Source organism: Centrocercus urophasianus, unplaced genomic scaffold, assembly GCF_019232065.1.
Source record: "Centrocercus urophasianus isolate 14NV4802_14NV808 unplaced genomic scaffold, USGS_Curo_1.0 seq_66, whole genome shotgun sequence".
In the NCBI taxonomy this organism is placed as follows: domain Eukaryota; kingdom Metazoa; phylum Chordata; class Aves; order Galliformes; family Phasianidae; genus Centrocercus; species Centrocercus urophasianus.
Window position 1 is genome coordinate 116,566 of NW_024885266.1, and position 14,372 is coordinate 130,937.

The following is a 14,372-nucleotide window of genomic DNA, read 5'->3' on the forward strand; positions in this document are numbered from 1 at the left end:
GAGCAGATTTCAGCCCCAGCATTTACCCTTCCCACAGTGACAATTTTAATGGCACTTCCCATTCCTGCCTCCTGAGGCATGAAGCAGTGCAATGCAGGGGATGTAGGATGGGAGGCAGCCCTGCTCTCATCCCCCACACACTGCAGCCAGGGAGGGCTCTAAAACGGCTTTGGGCAAAATGCTCCTCTTTTGTGGTCCATTGATCCAAAAGACCTAAAAAAAAGAAGCAACAACCGACCCAAAGCATCTCGCTGCTAAATCCAGCTTGAAGCAGGGCATCCCCCAACACAAACACATCACACTGTACCCCACAGTGGGAGAAAAGTTTCTGCAGAGGCTCTGAGCATCCTGGATCCAGGCAGCATCCATCAGCACCACCCACATCCCATAGGATGACCTCAGAACCCACTGGCAGTGGCACTGGGGACACACTGGGCAGGGCCACCCCAAGGCCCTCCAGCAGCAGGGAGACGCCCTCCTCCTCTCCCCCACCCAGAAAAAGGGCCCTAAATGAGGAAGTGGGAGGAGGAAAAAACTGAGTTGCAGTCTGTACTTGCAACAGAAACACGAAAGAGAAGCCCAGAGTGATGGACTTTGGCCCTCGGTGACAACAGCCACGGATGCTCCGTTTCCAGGGTCAAGACACAGGGACACCATGGTGAGTGCCAGAGGGGTCCTTGCTGAGCTGCCTGCCCCCCCCCTCCCCCAGATGTTGTTGGGATGTCACTTCGCTCTTCCTACTGCTACAGTGCTGTCCCAGCACTGTCCCTCTTTGCACCCACCTGGGTCCCTCACTGCTGCTTGGAGTTGCCACTGTGTCCCTGGTGGAGAGGGGACAGAGACATCCAGGCTTGAGGAGAAGGAGCAGAGCTGGGGCTGAGTGCAGGGGAGCAGCTGGTGATGAGTTCTCAGTGCAGGATTGGAGAAGGATTGGTGCAGGACTGGTGCAGGACTGGTGCTGAGCTGATGCTGGGAACACTGACTCAAGCAGGATGGAGGGCAGCAGGTGGTGAACTCAGTTCAGCACAATGCCTGCAGGGGAACCCCTGTGTTCCTCCCAGCCCAGCTTCCCACCAGCACTTCTGGTTTCAGGACTCAGTGCAGAGGCAGAGCACATGGGTGGGGTGAGGGTTGCTGGATGTCCCTGTGCTTGAGTGGGGGGACATACTGGGTGCTCTGGGCCTTAACTCACACCCTGTGGCTGCAGCCACAGTTGGAAGTTGATCTGGAGGATGAAGATGACGATGGAGCCTCTCAGAACAAAGATGATGCTCAGATGCAGCTGCACAGCAGGGCCGCAGCAACATCCTCCAGCCCACAGCTCTGCTCCCTGCACTTCTCTGCATGACATTGTCCCCAAGCATCACTTCCCACCAGCCAGGAACTGAGGGACAGTGGCTGAGGTGCAGCATAGCATCCTGCCTGCAGCAATACTGCTTTGGAACTGTCACCTCTGCAAGGCCACTGCCACGCTGTCCCCATGAGAGACACTGTCCCCTCTGCACCTGGTGACATTTTGTGTCTCCACAAGGTGCTGTGGGGCTGTATCCCCTCTCCCTGTCCAGTTTTAGCCCCAAAACATTGGGGTAATGCCCCATCCCTAGATGTTGGTGCCTTGGAGCAGGCTGCTGGTGGTGATGCAGCGCCTCGTGCTGCTCTTCTTTGATGCTTCCTGTGGTTTCAGAGGTGTTGGCTGCATCTGCCCTTGCCTATCTCAAGGTGCCAATATTGGGCTGCTCTGCATCCGGAGCTCACAGGATTATTTCTGCTGGTTCATACCTGAGTTTTGAAGAAAAACAAGCAACAGTTTGTGATAACTGATGCAGGGCCACTCCCCATGCTCAGTGCTCCCAGGGTCACTGGGTGCACCCATGCTCACACAGGGACAGTCCCCATGCTGCTGCGAGGAGAGTCCTGGTGGCCTCTACACCCACCATGCATGGGGCTGTGCACAGAGTGGCTGCAAAGGATACGGGATGCCTGGTCCAGGTGATGCTTAAAATGCTTCTGCTTCGCTGGAGGATGGAGTGGCTCAGAGAGATGTCTGGTCCCAGCACATCCAGGCAGGTGGTTGTCACACCCCTGCTCTCACCCTTTGCTTTGGCCAGTGGTGTTGGAGGGATTGGCCCAAACCTCAGAGCAATTCAGCTGCTGCCCTGCACAATGCTTTGCTTCCCATGGGGACTCCGCCCAAGCCCCTCAGCCATCCCTGGGGCTCACCGAGCAGTGAGATCCAGCAGTGTCCAACAGTGCTTTGGAGTCCAACCACCTCCCCCTCTCGCAAGGCTGCTCCCCCCGGCGGAGCAAACTGCAGCATCACAAAACCCTTCACCTCGTGGGATGCACAGAGGAAAGCCAGAAATGAGGTGGAACCACCCATGACCCTGCTGACAAACCCTTCATTCAAAGTGCTCTGGTGTTTTTCCTGCAGCTGTGCTGCATCTGGCACCAGGCTGAGCCAGGAAAGCCCCTGATCTATGCCCAAGGAAGGAGAAGCTCCGGGTGTGAGCACAAAAGCTCCGAACCGCAGACCAGGAAATGCCTGTTTTTGCCTTAATTCTGTGCCGGAAATGGCGGTGTGTGAGCAGGGTGCCTGCACAAGGAGACCTGGGTGATGGGGGCTGTGGGTAGGGAAGGAATCAGTGTCCCCATGGGCTCAGGTTGGGGTCACCAGCAGAACTGTGGGAGACAACGCTTGGACTGTGCCCCCTGTGTTTTTTCATGGTCTTGTTAGCGTGGAGGGGAGGAGGAGGAGCCAAAAAAAGGCCAAAAACAAAAAACAAAAAACAAAAACAGTGAGCAATGAACTAGAGAAGAAAGAGAAGCGGTGTGAGCAGCCCTGATCCACCCATGTCCATGCATCCCAACTGAAGGCACTGGGACATGGGAGCCAAAAGCCCTTCAATCATTCACAGAGTTGCTGGGCACTGAGATTTTGCATGAAACAGACGCACTGTGCCTAGGGCTGCAGATCTCAGCAGCCCCCCAGGAATGGAGGGGGTTGGAGCAGGCTGGTGCCACCAAGTTCCACGAGGTTCCCTCTGTGCTCCCTTCTAGTGCTGCTGGGTTGTGCCAGCCCCAAGGGAGGAGCTGTGAGCAGCAAAGGCAGCCGGGTCCCCTGGTCTGAGAGCTTGAGAATGGGCAGGACAATGAAACAAAAGGGGAAGTGAAAAAAAGGGAAATGGAAAGAGTAAGAGGCTGGGGCTGATGGGGGAGAAGTGAAATCAGCTCTGGGAGCATTAGGGTGAAAGCGGAACCGGGGCCGGTGGCCATGGACCAGCTCTGGTCCTCTCCTGGGATGAGGACCCTTTGAGAGGTTTCTTTGTGCACAGTGTGATCCCACCCCAGGCTATGTGTAGCTCCACGTTGGCTTAAATTGCAGCTCACAGTTTTCCTTTCTGCTACCCACAAGGACAGTGTAGGGGCAATTTGGGGCAGCAGGAAAGCAGGTTATTGGGATTCCCTGGTTGATGCTGCTGCCATTTGGCCCATTTGGGTGCCAGCAGTTTTGGGGCTGGATCCTGCTGCAAAACTCTGTGCCTTTCCCTGCAGGGCAGCAAGGAGCGCTTCCACTGGCAGAGCCACAACGTCAAGCAGAGTGGTGTGGATGACATGGTGCTGCTGGCCAAGATCTCCGAGGAAGCCATCGTGGAGAACCTCAAGAAGCGCTTTATGGATGATTACATCTTCGTATCCTTCCGAGGGTGGGGATGGGGAGAAATGGAACTGTGCTCCAAGACTTCACCAACACCCACAGCTTGTCAACCTATGCGTGGGGCTGGGATCAGGATCAGCCAGGGGGATGCAGGTGGTGGTGGCAGCCCTTTAGAGCTGGTACAGCACATGTGCATCACTGCTACCCAGGGGAAGGACCCCTCACTATCATCAGCAGCGTGATCCCACTGTTTTATGTTCACAGGTTCTGGCATCATCCTTGGCACTGGTCCAGGGTGCCCAGAGAGCTGTGAGTGCCCCATCCCTGGAGGTGCACACGGCCAGGCTGTGTGGAGCCTTGGGCCTGATCTGGTGGGATTTGAGGTCCATTCCAACCTAAGCTATTCCATGATTCCATCATCACTGACATTATACCCTCCTGCTGTTGCCCAAACTGCATGGATGCCCACCAGGCGTTCTGCACCAACCACAGACCCAAGCAAACGCTGGATGGGGTGGGAGTGTGCATGTGGATGGGACACCACTGAGCCCATGCAGAATGCAAAGCCGCTGTCCCTTACGTGTCGTCCCCCAACCCACGTGCATTTGTGGTTACAGGCTGTCACAGAGGTGACACTGCTGAGCAATAAGCACGAGGTCTGGAGGCTCTCAGGCTCCTTGAGGATGGGGAACTGCCTCCAGTTGAGAACCCACCCCAGCATCTGCTTGGGTTCACAGCCAGCTCAGCACCCAGCTGCATGGCCGCATGGACTCAATCCCCAGCTCCAGGGGCAGAGGAGAGGCTCTGTGGCTGCAGAATGGGACGTGGTAGGAGCTGGGGCGTTGAGCGCTCTCTGCAGCTGTGGTTTCCCCCAGTCTCAGCTCTGGCCTTACAAGGCGATGCTCAGCCCTGGCTGGACGTGACGCAGCTTGCTGCCCACTCTGTCAGCAGCCCCGGGGCTTTAAATGTGTTTGGGGTTTGGGGTTGGGGTTGGCTTTTTTTGGAGGAGGAGGAAAAAATACCCCACGCAGCCTCTTTCTTCCTTTTTTCGTCCCCCTCCAGCTGTGACTCAATGCCCCACGCTTCTGCATTTCCCAAAAAAAAAAAAACCCTGAAGTTCTCCCCTGAAAGAAGGACATCAGCCCCACACCAACTACATCCCCAGCATCAACCCAAGGGGATTGGTGCACCTCATCCCCACCCACCACTGCATCACCTCTAGGCACACCCCAACTCATACTCTTTGGGGATGCTGCATGCAGACCAAAAGGCTGAATGAGCATCAGGTCCTAAGCTGAGCCCCTTGTGAAAATCCTAGTGCTGTGTTTGGAAGAGGGCTGAGACCCCCTGGCACCCATTGCTGATGCTGTGGGCAGGAAGGGGAACATGGGACATGGGACACAGGGCATGGGAAATGGGACATGGGACATGGGAGAGGATGCACGGACCTTGACCTGCTGCCCAGACCTACATCGGACCAGTGCTCATCTCTGTCAACCCCTTCAAGCAGATGCCATATTTCACTGACCGGGAGATCGAGCTGTACCAGGGGGCGGTGAGGCTGCAGGGCTGGCAAGGGGCTCACAGGGGTTCATCAACATTAATTTGCTTGCATTTGCATGCAAGCACTTGGGATTTTCCCATGAGCTTTGAGTATTGCAGGGGTCAGTGCTCCCAAACGGTGAGTTTGTAAGAAATGTGAGTACACAAAGGAAATTCAGCTCATAGTGCACACCAAAGTGACTTAAAACCATACCTCGGTGCTTGGTTCTGCTCTATGCTCTTCCACAAGTGCAGGGTACTGAAGCAAGCACCTGGCACTGTGCTGCTGCCTTCAGCACACGTGGGCAGAGCTAAGGAGATCCCAGCATCACCATCCTTACACCCTGTTTTAGGCTCAGTATGAAAATCCCCCCCACATCTATGCCCTGACGGACAACATGTACCGAAACATGCTGATCGATGGGGAGAACCAATGTGTCATCATCAGGTAGGGGATGACCAGGTGCCCCAATACCCTTCCCCAGCACTTGGGGTGCCCCAGGCAAACACAGGATGAGGGGTGGCTGCAGACCAGTGCAGTCTTGGGGGCTGTGCTCCCAGCTGGGGACTGAGCTTTGTGCAATGCACTTTTCCGGCTGAGTGTTGCAAGGAAGGGGTGAGGAAATGGGGCAAGGCTCAAACTTCCCCTTCAGCCCTCCCTCCAAAATCCAGCACCTCCTGCTGCAGCTCCTTATGCAGCTCTGTCCCTGTCCCAGAGCCTCCAGCATCCCACGAGATCACCCTATGGCCCCCATTTCACCTCTCCTCTGTTTTTGACATTTGCACAGTGGAGAAAGCGGTGCTGGGAAAACAGTGGCAGCCAAATACATCATGGGCTACATCTCCAAAGTGTCCGGGGGTGGTGAAAAAGTGCAGGTAAGTCTGATTCCCACCGTGTACCCATCTCTTCGCCTCCCGACATCTCTGCTCCCCAGTCCCTGCACAGAGCAGCTCCAAGTGTCTGGGTCCCAGCTCCATCCCCAGCCCCTTGGGCCAGCTGCAGTGAGTGCAGGCACGTGGTCCTGCTCACCCTCATGCCCTGCTCTGGCCATCAGCACGTGAAGGACATCATCTTGCAGTCCAACCCACTGCTGGAAGCCTTTGGCAATGCCAAAACCGTCCGCAACAACAACTCCAGCCGCTTTGTAAGTCACCAGGGCTGGCACAGAGCGTGCTGCCTGCTGGCACCATGCAGTGTCACAGACAGGATTTGTCCACACAGATGCACTGACAGCTCTATGCCCACACAGGGGAAGTACTTTGAGATCCAGTTCAGCCGGGGCGGAGAGCCAGACGGGGGGAAGATCTCCAACTTCCTGCTGGAGAAGTCACGGGTGGTGAGCCAGAATGAGCATGAGAGGAACTTCCACGTCTACTACCAGGTATGGGGCAGTGGGGCGAGCTGGGTGCAGGGCCATAGGGCCAGTGACTGCATCGCCCCCTGATTTCCCACAGCTCATTGAAGGGGCATCCCAAGAGCAGCGCCAGAACCTGGGCATCATGAGCCCCGATTATTACTACTACTTGAACCAGTCAGACACGTACCAGGTGGAGGGCACGGATGATCGCAGTGATTTCCTTGAGACCATGGTGAGTGCCCCCAGGAGGGTTCCCAAAGCTGTCAAAGTCCAAGCTGGGACTGACGACGCCCTGTGTGTCCCCAGAACGCCATGCAGGTCATTGGCATCCGGGGTGAGGACCAGCAGTTGGTGCTGCAGATTGTTGCTGGGATCCTACATCTGGGGAATATCAGCTTTCGGGAGGAGGGCAACTATGCCCGGGTGGAGAATGCCGACTGTGAGTAGCTGAACTCCTCCTTGTTCCAGGGAGCAAGCTTAGGTACCACAGAGACCCTTGGCAACAAATCACAACCTTTCCATAGCATTACTGACCCAGTAGAGAGGTAGCAGCAGTAGCTTCCCCAAATCTGATGCATCAGTGCAGGTTAGGGACTGAACTGTTGGAAGGGTGCTCTGAAGAGATGGACCTAGATGTCCTTGCTGACCAACAGTTGATAACTGTTGACCAATGACTGAACAACAGTTGACCAACAGTTGACAAACGGTTGACCGGTGGTTGACCAGTGGTTGACTGCAGGTTGACCATCAGCCACTCATGTGCTGTGGTGGCCAAGAAGTGACCCTGGTTGCACTGGGAAGAATGTGGCCAGCAGGGAAATTGAGATTATTCTCACCTTTTCTCTGCCCTGGGGAGGCCACATCTGGAGCACTGGGCCCAGTTCTTGTCCCACATCAAGCAGAGCTGCCCCATTGTTGGCCCCCACTGTGTTTGGTGGGATGGGAGAAACATCATGTAGGAGGGGGTTGCAGGAAGCCCTGAACCCCTCTGCCCAGCTCTGGCCTTCCCTGCCTACCTGCTGGGCATCGACCGTGACCGCCTCAACGACAAGATCACCAGCCGCAAGATGGACAGCAAGTGGGGCGGCCGCTCCGAGTCCATCACCGTCACCCTCAACGTGGAGCAGGCAGCCTACACACGGGATGCCCTGGCCAAGGGGCTCTACGCTCGTGTCTTTGACTTCCTTGTGGAGGTGGGTGCCTCCTTGTGGAGGAGCACGGCCATGGGATGGGGGTGTTTGCCGTTCATTTGAAGTGGATCCTGCTGTCCTTTTCCTGCAGTCCATCAATAGGGCCATGCAGAAACCCTATGAGGAGTACAGCATTGGAGTGCTGGACATCTATGGCTTTGAAATATTCCAGGTGAGTCCTGCTTTGCTGTGGAAGCCCAGCTGAGGACAGCCCTGCTCCAGAGAAGGGGACCTGAAGTAGTACCTCTGTTTGGGGTCACCTTGATGTAGAAGAAGACAGCTCAACCCCTTCTTTTTCTGTTGTTTTGTAGAAAAATGGTTTTGAGCAGTTCTGCATTAACTTTGTGAATGAGAAGCTGCAGCAGATCTTCATAGAGCTCACTCTGAAGGCAGAGCAGGTATGGAGAGGCTGAAATCCCAATTCCCCCACCCTGCACATGTCCCATGGGTACAGAAATGGAGCCCCTCCAGCTCTCCTGTTGCTCCCTCAGGAGGAGTACGTGCAGGAGGGCATCAAGTGGACCCAGATCCAGTACTTCAACAACAAAGTGGTGTGCGACCTGATAGAGAACAAACTGGTGAGCGGGGGGCAAGGACCAGCCCTGCTGGGTGCACCCCCAGGGAACAGCAGCTCCATGTCTTGCATCCAAATTATAGTTCAGTGCAAAGCTGCTTTGAGCAGCACGGGACCCCCATCTGCAGCCAGGTGCATGACTGAGCCCTGCCTACAGCCTTTGGTCAGCCTTAGCTTTGATCTCCCTCTTCCAGAACCCCCCTGGGATCATGAGTGTCCTGGATGATGTCTGTGCCACTATGCACGCCACCGGCGAGGGTGCAGACCAGACCCTGCTGCAGAAGCTGCAGGCGGCCGTGGGGACCCACGAGCACTTCAACAGCTGGAATTCAGGCTTCGTCATCCACCACTATGCGGGCAAGGTGCGGCACCCTGCAGCTCGCACCCCGCATCCTGCACCCTGCACTTGGTACCCAATATCCTCAGCCCCAGCATCCCACATTCTGAGCTCCCTCCTGCCCCCAGGTCTCCTATGATGTGAACGGTTTCTGTGAGCGCAACCGGGACGTGCTCTTCACTGATCTGATCGAGCTGATGCAGAGCAGCGAATAGTGAGTCTGGGCAGTGCAGTGATTCCCTGGGCCACCCCCAACAAGAGATGGGCAGCATCCTCAAAACCCATCCATAATGCTTTGTTGGTTCTATCCCTACTGGAACTGGTGCTCAGCATCAACCTGTGGGGCAAGCAGGGCTTGGCAGAGGGCACACAGGGCATGGCGTCACCCACCCAGCAGCTCTCATCTGCGGGCTCTCCTTTGCTTTTCAGTGCTTTCATCCGGATGCTTTTCCCAGAAAAGCTCGATGCTGACAAAAAGGGCCGCCCAACCACTGCAGGCTCCAAAATCAAGGTGGGTCCTGGGGTCTGCAGGAAGACAGCTGGGGGCTGCTGGGCTCCCACTGCCACCTTTAACGCTTCAGAGGTCAATCTTTGCAACAGAAGCAGGCTAACGACCTGGTGAACACATTAATGAAGTGCACACCACACTACATCCGCTGCATTAAACCCAATGAGACCAAGAAACCACGGGACTGGGAGGAAAGCAGGTAACAGAGCGGGGTATGGGGACTGCAGGTGGTGCTGAGGTGGTGGCTGTCCTCCAAAAGACTCTGGTCTTGCTGTGCCAGGGGAATGTGGGGACACGTATCTCTCTGAGTGAGCATCCCTGTAGGGCTCCATCCCATGGCATGCATGGGCACAGAGCTATGGGAATGGATAGAGCTGTGCCATCGTGTGCACTCCGCAGGGTGAAGCACCAAGTGGAGTACCTGGGACTGAAGGAGAACATCCGTGTGCGCCGGGCAGGTTTTGCCTACCGCCGAATTTTCCACAAATTCCTGCAACGGTGAGGGGATGGGGGGGCTGCACGGAAGGGACCCATGGCTCGGCCAGCACTCACGGCCCCTCTGCTGACAGCTACGCCATCCTCACCCCTGAGACGTGGCCATCGTGGCGTGGGGATGAGAGGCAAGGCGTGCAGCACTTGCTTCGCTCCGTCAACATGGACCCGGACCAGTACCAGATGGGTCGGAGCAAGGTGTTCGTCAAGAACCCGGAGTCGGTGAGTGATGGGGGCACGGTGGGCAGCTCAGCACAGGGTCTAGCAACACGGGGGTTGGACCCTGCCCAAGGCTCAACATCCACCTGCCCCCATCCCACAGCTCTTCCTCCTGGAGGAGATGAGGGAGAGGAAATTTGACGGCTTCGCACGGGTGATCCAGAAGGCCTGGCGTCGGCACATCGCCATCCGGAAGTACGAGCAGATGCGGGAGGAGGGTAAGGCTGTCCTTCAAAGTGTCCTTCAAAGGGTGCCCTTGGCCAGGGACAGCCCTGCTCCTAATTACAGATGTAGCATCGCATGGTGATGAGGGTCATTTATAGAATCACAGAATCATTAAGGCTGGAAAAGAACTCCATGGTCATCAGTCCAACCATCAACCCATCACCGCCTGTTCACTCATAGAATCATTAAGATTGGAAAAGATCTCTGAGATCACCATGTCCAGCCAAAAACCCATTGCCACCATGCCCACTAACCATGTCCCTAGGAGAGATACATGGAGATACCCAGATTCTTTTCCTACACCTACAGGAGGGAGGGGGTTTCTTGCTGCACTTTCCAGCCCTAAGGAAGCTGTGGGGCAGCTCCTCGCTGTCTGGATGCATTCTGCTGCCTGCAAAAGAGATGAGCTGATGTTTGCAGAGGAATGGGAAAAGCCAACCACCATCCACAAGCATAGGCAATTCCCAACCCTCCTAAACATACAGCTAAAAACTGAGAGAAAACAGAGTAGCTGAACCCTTCCCTCCCACAACACGAAGTTTTGGGGACAACTGCTGCATTTCATAGCCTGGTGATGACCAACCAACATTGCTTTGGGTCCCACACAGCCTCCAACATCCTCTACAACTTCAAAGAGCGGCGGAGGAACAGCATCAACCGGAATTTTGTGGGCGATTACCTGGGCATGGAGGAGCGGCCGGAGCTGAGGCAGTTCCTGGCCAAGAGGGAACGAATCGACTTTGCCGACTCCATCACGAAATACGACCGCAGGTTCAAGGTGAGGGGAGCAGGGGACAGGCCAAGCTGTGCTTGGTGGTGGAAATGCAATGCAGTGCGGTGCAACCCTAAACCTAATACTAACCCTAACTTCATCCTAACCCTAAGGCCACTGCAATAGAATGCAATGCAATGCAATGAAATGAAATCCAATACAATGCAACCCTAACCCTAACTGTAATCCTAACCTCACCCAAGTCCTAACCCTAACCCAAATGCAATAAAATCAAAGGCAATCCAATGAGAAAAAATGCAATTCAGGGAAACTAAATCCCTTGGGAGGGACATTCTGCTCCTCAGCAACCATCTCTCACCCTCTGAGCCCACCTTTTCCAGCCCATCAAGCGGGATTTCATCCTCACCCCCAAATACTTCTACCTGATCGGGAGGGAGAAGGTAAAGAAAGGCCCTGAGAAGGGGCAGATCAAGGAGGTGCTCAAGAAGAAGGTGGAGATCCAGGCAGTGAGCAGTGTCTCTTTAAGGTGTGTTCCCTCAAACCATCCCCATCCTTTGGTACCCCCAACCTGACCCCACTGCTAGCAAAGCCGCAGCGACACAGAATCTCCATTCAATCCTCCCCCTCGGGAGGCTCCCCCCACCCCTGTCCTGATGGGGTGCCTGTACCCGCTGTGACACCTCTGGGGCTGCCCCCAGCACCCGGCAGGATGATTTCTTCATCCTTCACGAGAAAGACGCCGACAATTTCTTGGAGTCCATCTTCAAGACGGAGCTGGTCAGCCTGCTGTGCAAGCGCTACGAGGAGCTGACCCGCAGCAAGCTGCGCCTCAACTTCCAGGACACGTAAGGACAGGGATGGGGAGAGAGGACAGAGCACTATGAGGCCATGGCTTCATGGCCCTCATGGCCCCTCTCCTCCTCCCAGACTACAGTTTCGGGTGAAGAAGGAGGGTTGGGGCGGTGGTGGCACACGCACTGTCACCTTCACCAGAGGACAGAGTGATGTGGCTGCCCTCAAAGCTGGAGGCAAAACGCTGACAGTCAGCATCGCGGATGGGCTGCCCCGGAACTCCAGTGAGTGGTGGTCCTGGGGCATCTGGGGGGGACAAGAAGACCAGGGCCATAGGGAATGGCAGGGCTTGGGGACATTGGGATGAGCCACTGTGTGCACTGTGGGGTCTATGTTTTGCACAGGAGGGATGTGGGTCTCCATGGAGGAGGATACCTAATGGGGTCTTGTGTCCCCCCACACAGAGCCCACCAGAAAGGAGGTGATGCAGAGCAAAGGTGGCGGCAGGCGGCCACCACCATCCCGCAGTGCCCCCCCAGCACCCCAAGGTGAGCAGTGCCTGTGGGCTCCTATCCTCATCCAGCTGTCCTCATAAAGGGGGCTCCCCCATTATGGATGCCCCCTCATAATACAGCACCTCTGGGGGGTTCCAGGTAATTACAGGAATGGTGCTCCTCAGTTCCCACGTGGGGATGGTCAGGCCAAGCGGGACAACTACACGACAGCCCAGAAGCAGGCACGGGCACCCCCAGCCAACGCATTGCCCCCCCAGAACGCAAGCCGCCGGTCAAAGGCACGACCCCCATCTGAGCAGAACATGGAGTTCCTCAATGTCCCTGACCAGGGGGTGGCTGGGTAGGTTCAGTGCCCACCACCCCATCTTCCCATCCCATTGCCATGGAGACAAACTGAGCAAAGCGGGAGGTGGGAGCACGATGGGGTTTGGGACATGGGATGCAATCCTTGGTGCTCGTGCCTGGTGCTGCCACCGTCACATCCTCCAATCCCATGGGGACAATTGGCTGCACTGGGAGGTGAGAGCAGGATGGGTTGGGGATAAGGGATGCCACCTTTGTTGCTCATGCTGTGTCCCCATCCTCCCACCCCATTGCCATGGATGACAAACTGAGCAGAGTGGGAGTGGGATGGGGACACAAGATGTTCCCCTCAGTGTTCATGCTGCTTCCTCACCATCCCATGCTCTCATCCTATTGCCGTGGGGACAAACTGAGCAAAAGGAGGGGGAGGTGGGAGCAGAATGGAGTTGAGAACGTGACACGTCCCTCACACTGCTCACACCATGTCCCCACAGTCCCATACCATAGCCATGGGGACAACATGACTGCACTGGGAGACAGGAGCAGGACGGGGTTGGGGACATGGGATGCCACCCCCAGTGCCAACACTGCATCCCCACCACCCCATGCTCCCATCCCAGGGACAAACTGGGCAAACTGGTAGGTGGCAGCAGATCAGTGTTGGGGGTGTGCCATGCTCACACCTTGTGTCCCCATCGCACAGCATGCAGCGGAGACGCAGTGTGGGTCAGCGGCCCCCCCCAGCCAGTCGCCCCAAGCCGCTGCCCAAAGCAGCCGTGCCGCGCTGCCGGGCACTTTATCAGTACGTCGGACAGGACGTGGATGAGCTCAGCTTCAACGTGGGAGATGTCATTGACATCCTCCTGGAAGGTACTGGCTAGATCTTGGCTCCCTGTGCCAGCCCCATATTTCACCCGAGGGATTTTTTTTTCCTCTCCCACACTTCACCCTATCGATTTTTCCCCCCCTTGCAGATATCTCGGGTTGGTGGAAGGGACGGCTGCACGGCAGGGAAGGGCTTTTCCCCGGGAATTACGTGCAGAAGATCTGAGCTGGGCACTGAGGACACGGAGGCGTGTGCCACCCCGGGGTGCTGTCCCCAATGCTGTTCCTGATGATGGCTCTCCTGCTCCATCACCAGATCCCATCCCATCCCTGAGCTGTGCCATCGGCAGCACCAAACTGTGCAGCAGAGCAGGGACTCTTTGCTGCTTGTTCACACAGGGTTGTGGAACTGTGAGAGTGAAATTTGGGGCACAGTAGGATTATTTTTGGTAACTGTAGAGGTAAAGATAAGGGCGGTAGCTTTGGGACTACAGCATTGTTGCCACTTTGCAAACACAGCACATCAGAGTCGGACTCCAAATCTAAGCCTGGAGTTTGTGTTCCTGCTGACCTCACTGGGACCTATGGCAAAGGATCCACACATGAGGACACAGGGGACACCCAATGGCTCAGCCCCATTCCCTGCACAGCCCCTCCTGATCACAGCGCAGAGCCCAACCCCATCTCACGCTCCTGCACACCCCAGCACTGCATGGAGCTATGGGGTGGAAACCCTCACACTATGGGGCTGGTCCCTGTGCATTCTCAATGCCCCCCATGCTGCTGGGGACCACGGCATGTCAGAGATGCAGAGCCCTGTGCAGCCTCAGGGCCCTTCGTCCCCTCCCCGGATAGAGGAAGTGACGCAGCCCTGTTGCAGCCTTCTGCCTCACAGCCCAGCCCTCCTCTTCCTCCCTTCCCCCACCAAGGGCTGACTCTGGGCCAAATGTTGGGCTGGGAGGGTCGCCTTGAGCTGGGAGGGGGCTCAAAGGATCCTATATCCTGTAGGGTTGGGGGTTGTGCGAGGCAAAAGACTGCTGGGAAATGGAGTCCTCACGTGGCAAATGGCATTTAGGGCCTGGGGTGGGGGCACGGGGGGGGGGG

The 14,372-nt window shown here is 56.3% G+C and overlaps 1 protein-coding gene across 2 annotated transcripts; it reads left to right on the forward strand.

Moving 5' to 3' along the window:
* Positions 1-514: 514 nt before the first annotated feature.
* On the forward strand, positions 515-13,809 carry MYO1F (myosin IF). Of its 2 annotated transcripts, XM_042837001.1 has the most exons (28): positions 515-658; positions 3,553-3,690; positions 5,121-5,210; positions 5,551-5,645; positions 5,986-6,073; positions 6,253-6,342; positions 6,448-6,579; positions 6,653-6,787; positions 6,862-6,994; positions 7,552-7,748; positions 7,837-7,917; positions 8,057-8,143; positions 8,237-8,323; positions 8,514-8,681; positions 8,785-8,870; positions 9,086-9,167; positions 9,257-9,363; positions 9,564-9,662; positions 9,734-9,878; positions 9,979-10,093; positions 10,709-10,878; positions 11,214-11,359; positions 11,532-11,678; positions 11,761-11,909; positions 12,090-12,173; positions 12,279-12,480; positions 13,147-13,313; positions 13,418-13,809. In XM_042837001.1, exons 1-28 carry the CDS (start codon positions 656-658, stop codon positions 13,492-13,494), a joined length of 3,300 nt encoding a protein of 1,099 aa, XP_042692935.1. In that variant the 5' UTR covers positions 515-655; the 3' UTR covers positions 13,495-13,809. The 2 variants fall into 2 exon arrangements, with proteins under 2 accessions (XP_042692935.1, XP_042692937.1); XM_042837003.1 differs by lacking the exons at positions 12,279-12,480; positions 13,147-13,313; positions 13,418-13,809 and having other exon boundaries at positions 12,030-12,119.
* The last annotated feature ends 563 nt before the right edge of the window (positions 13,810-14,372 follow it).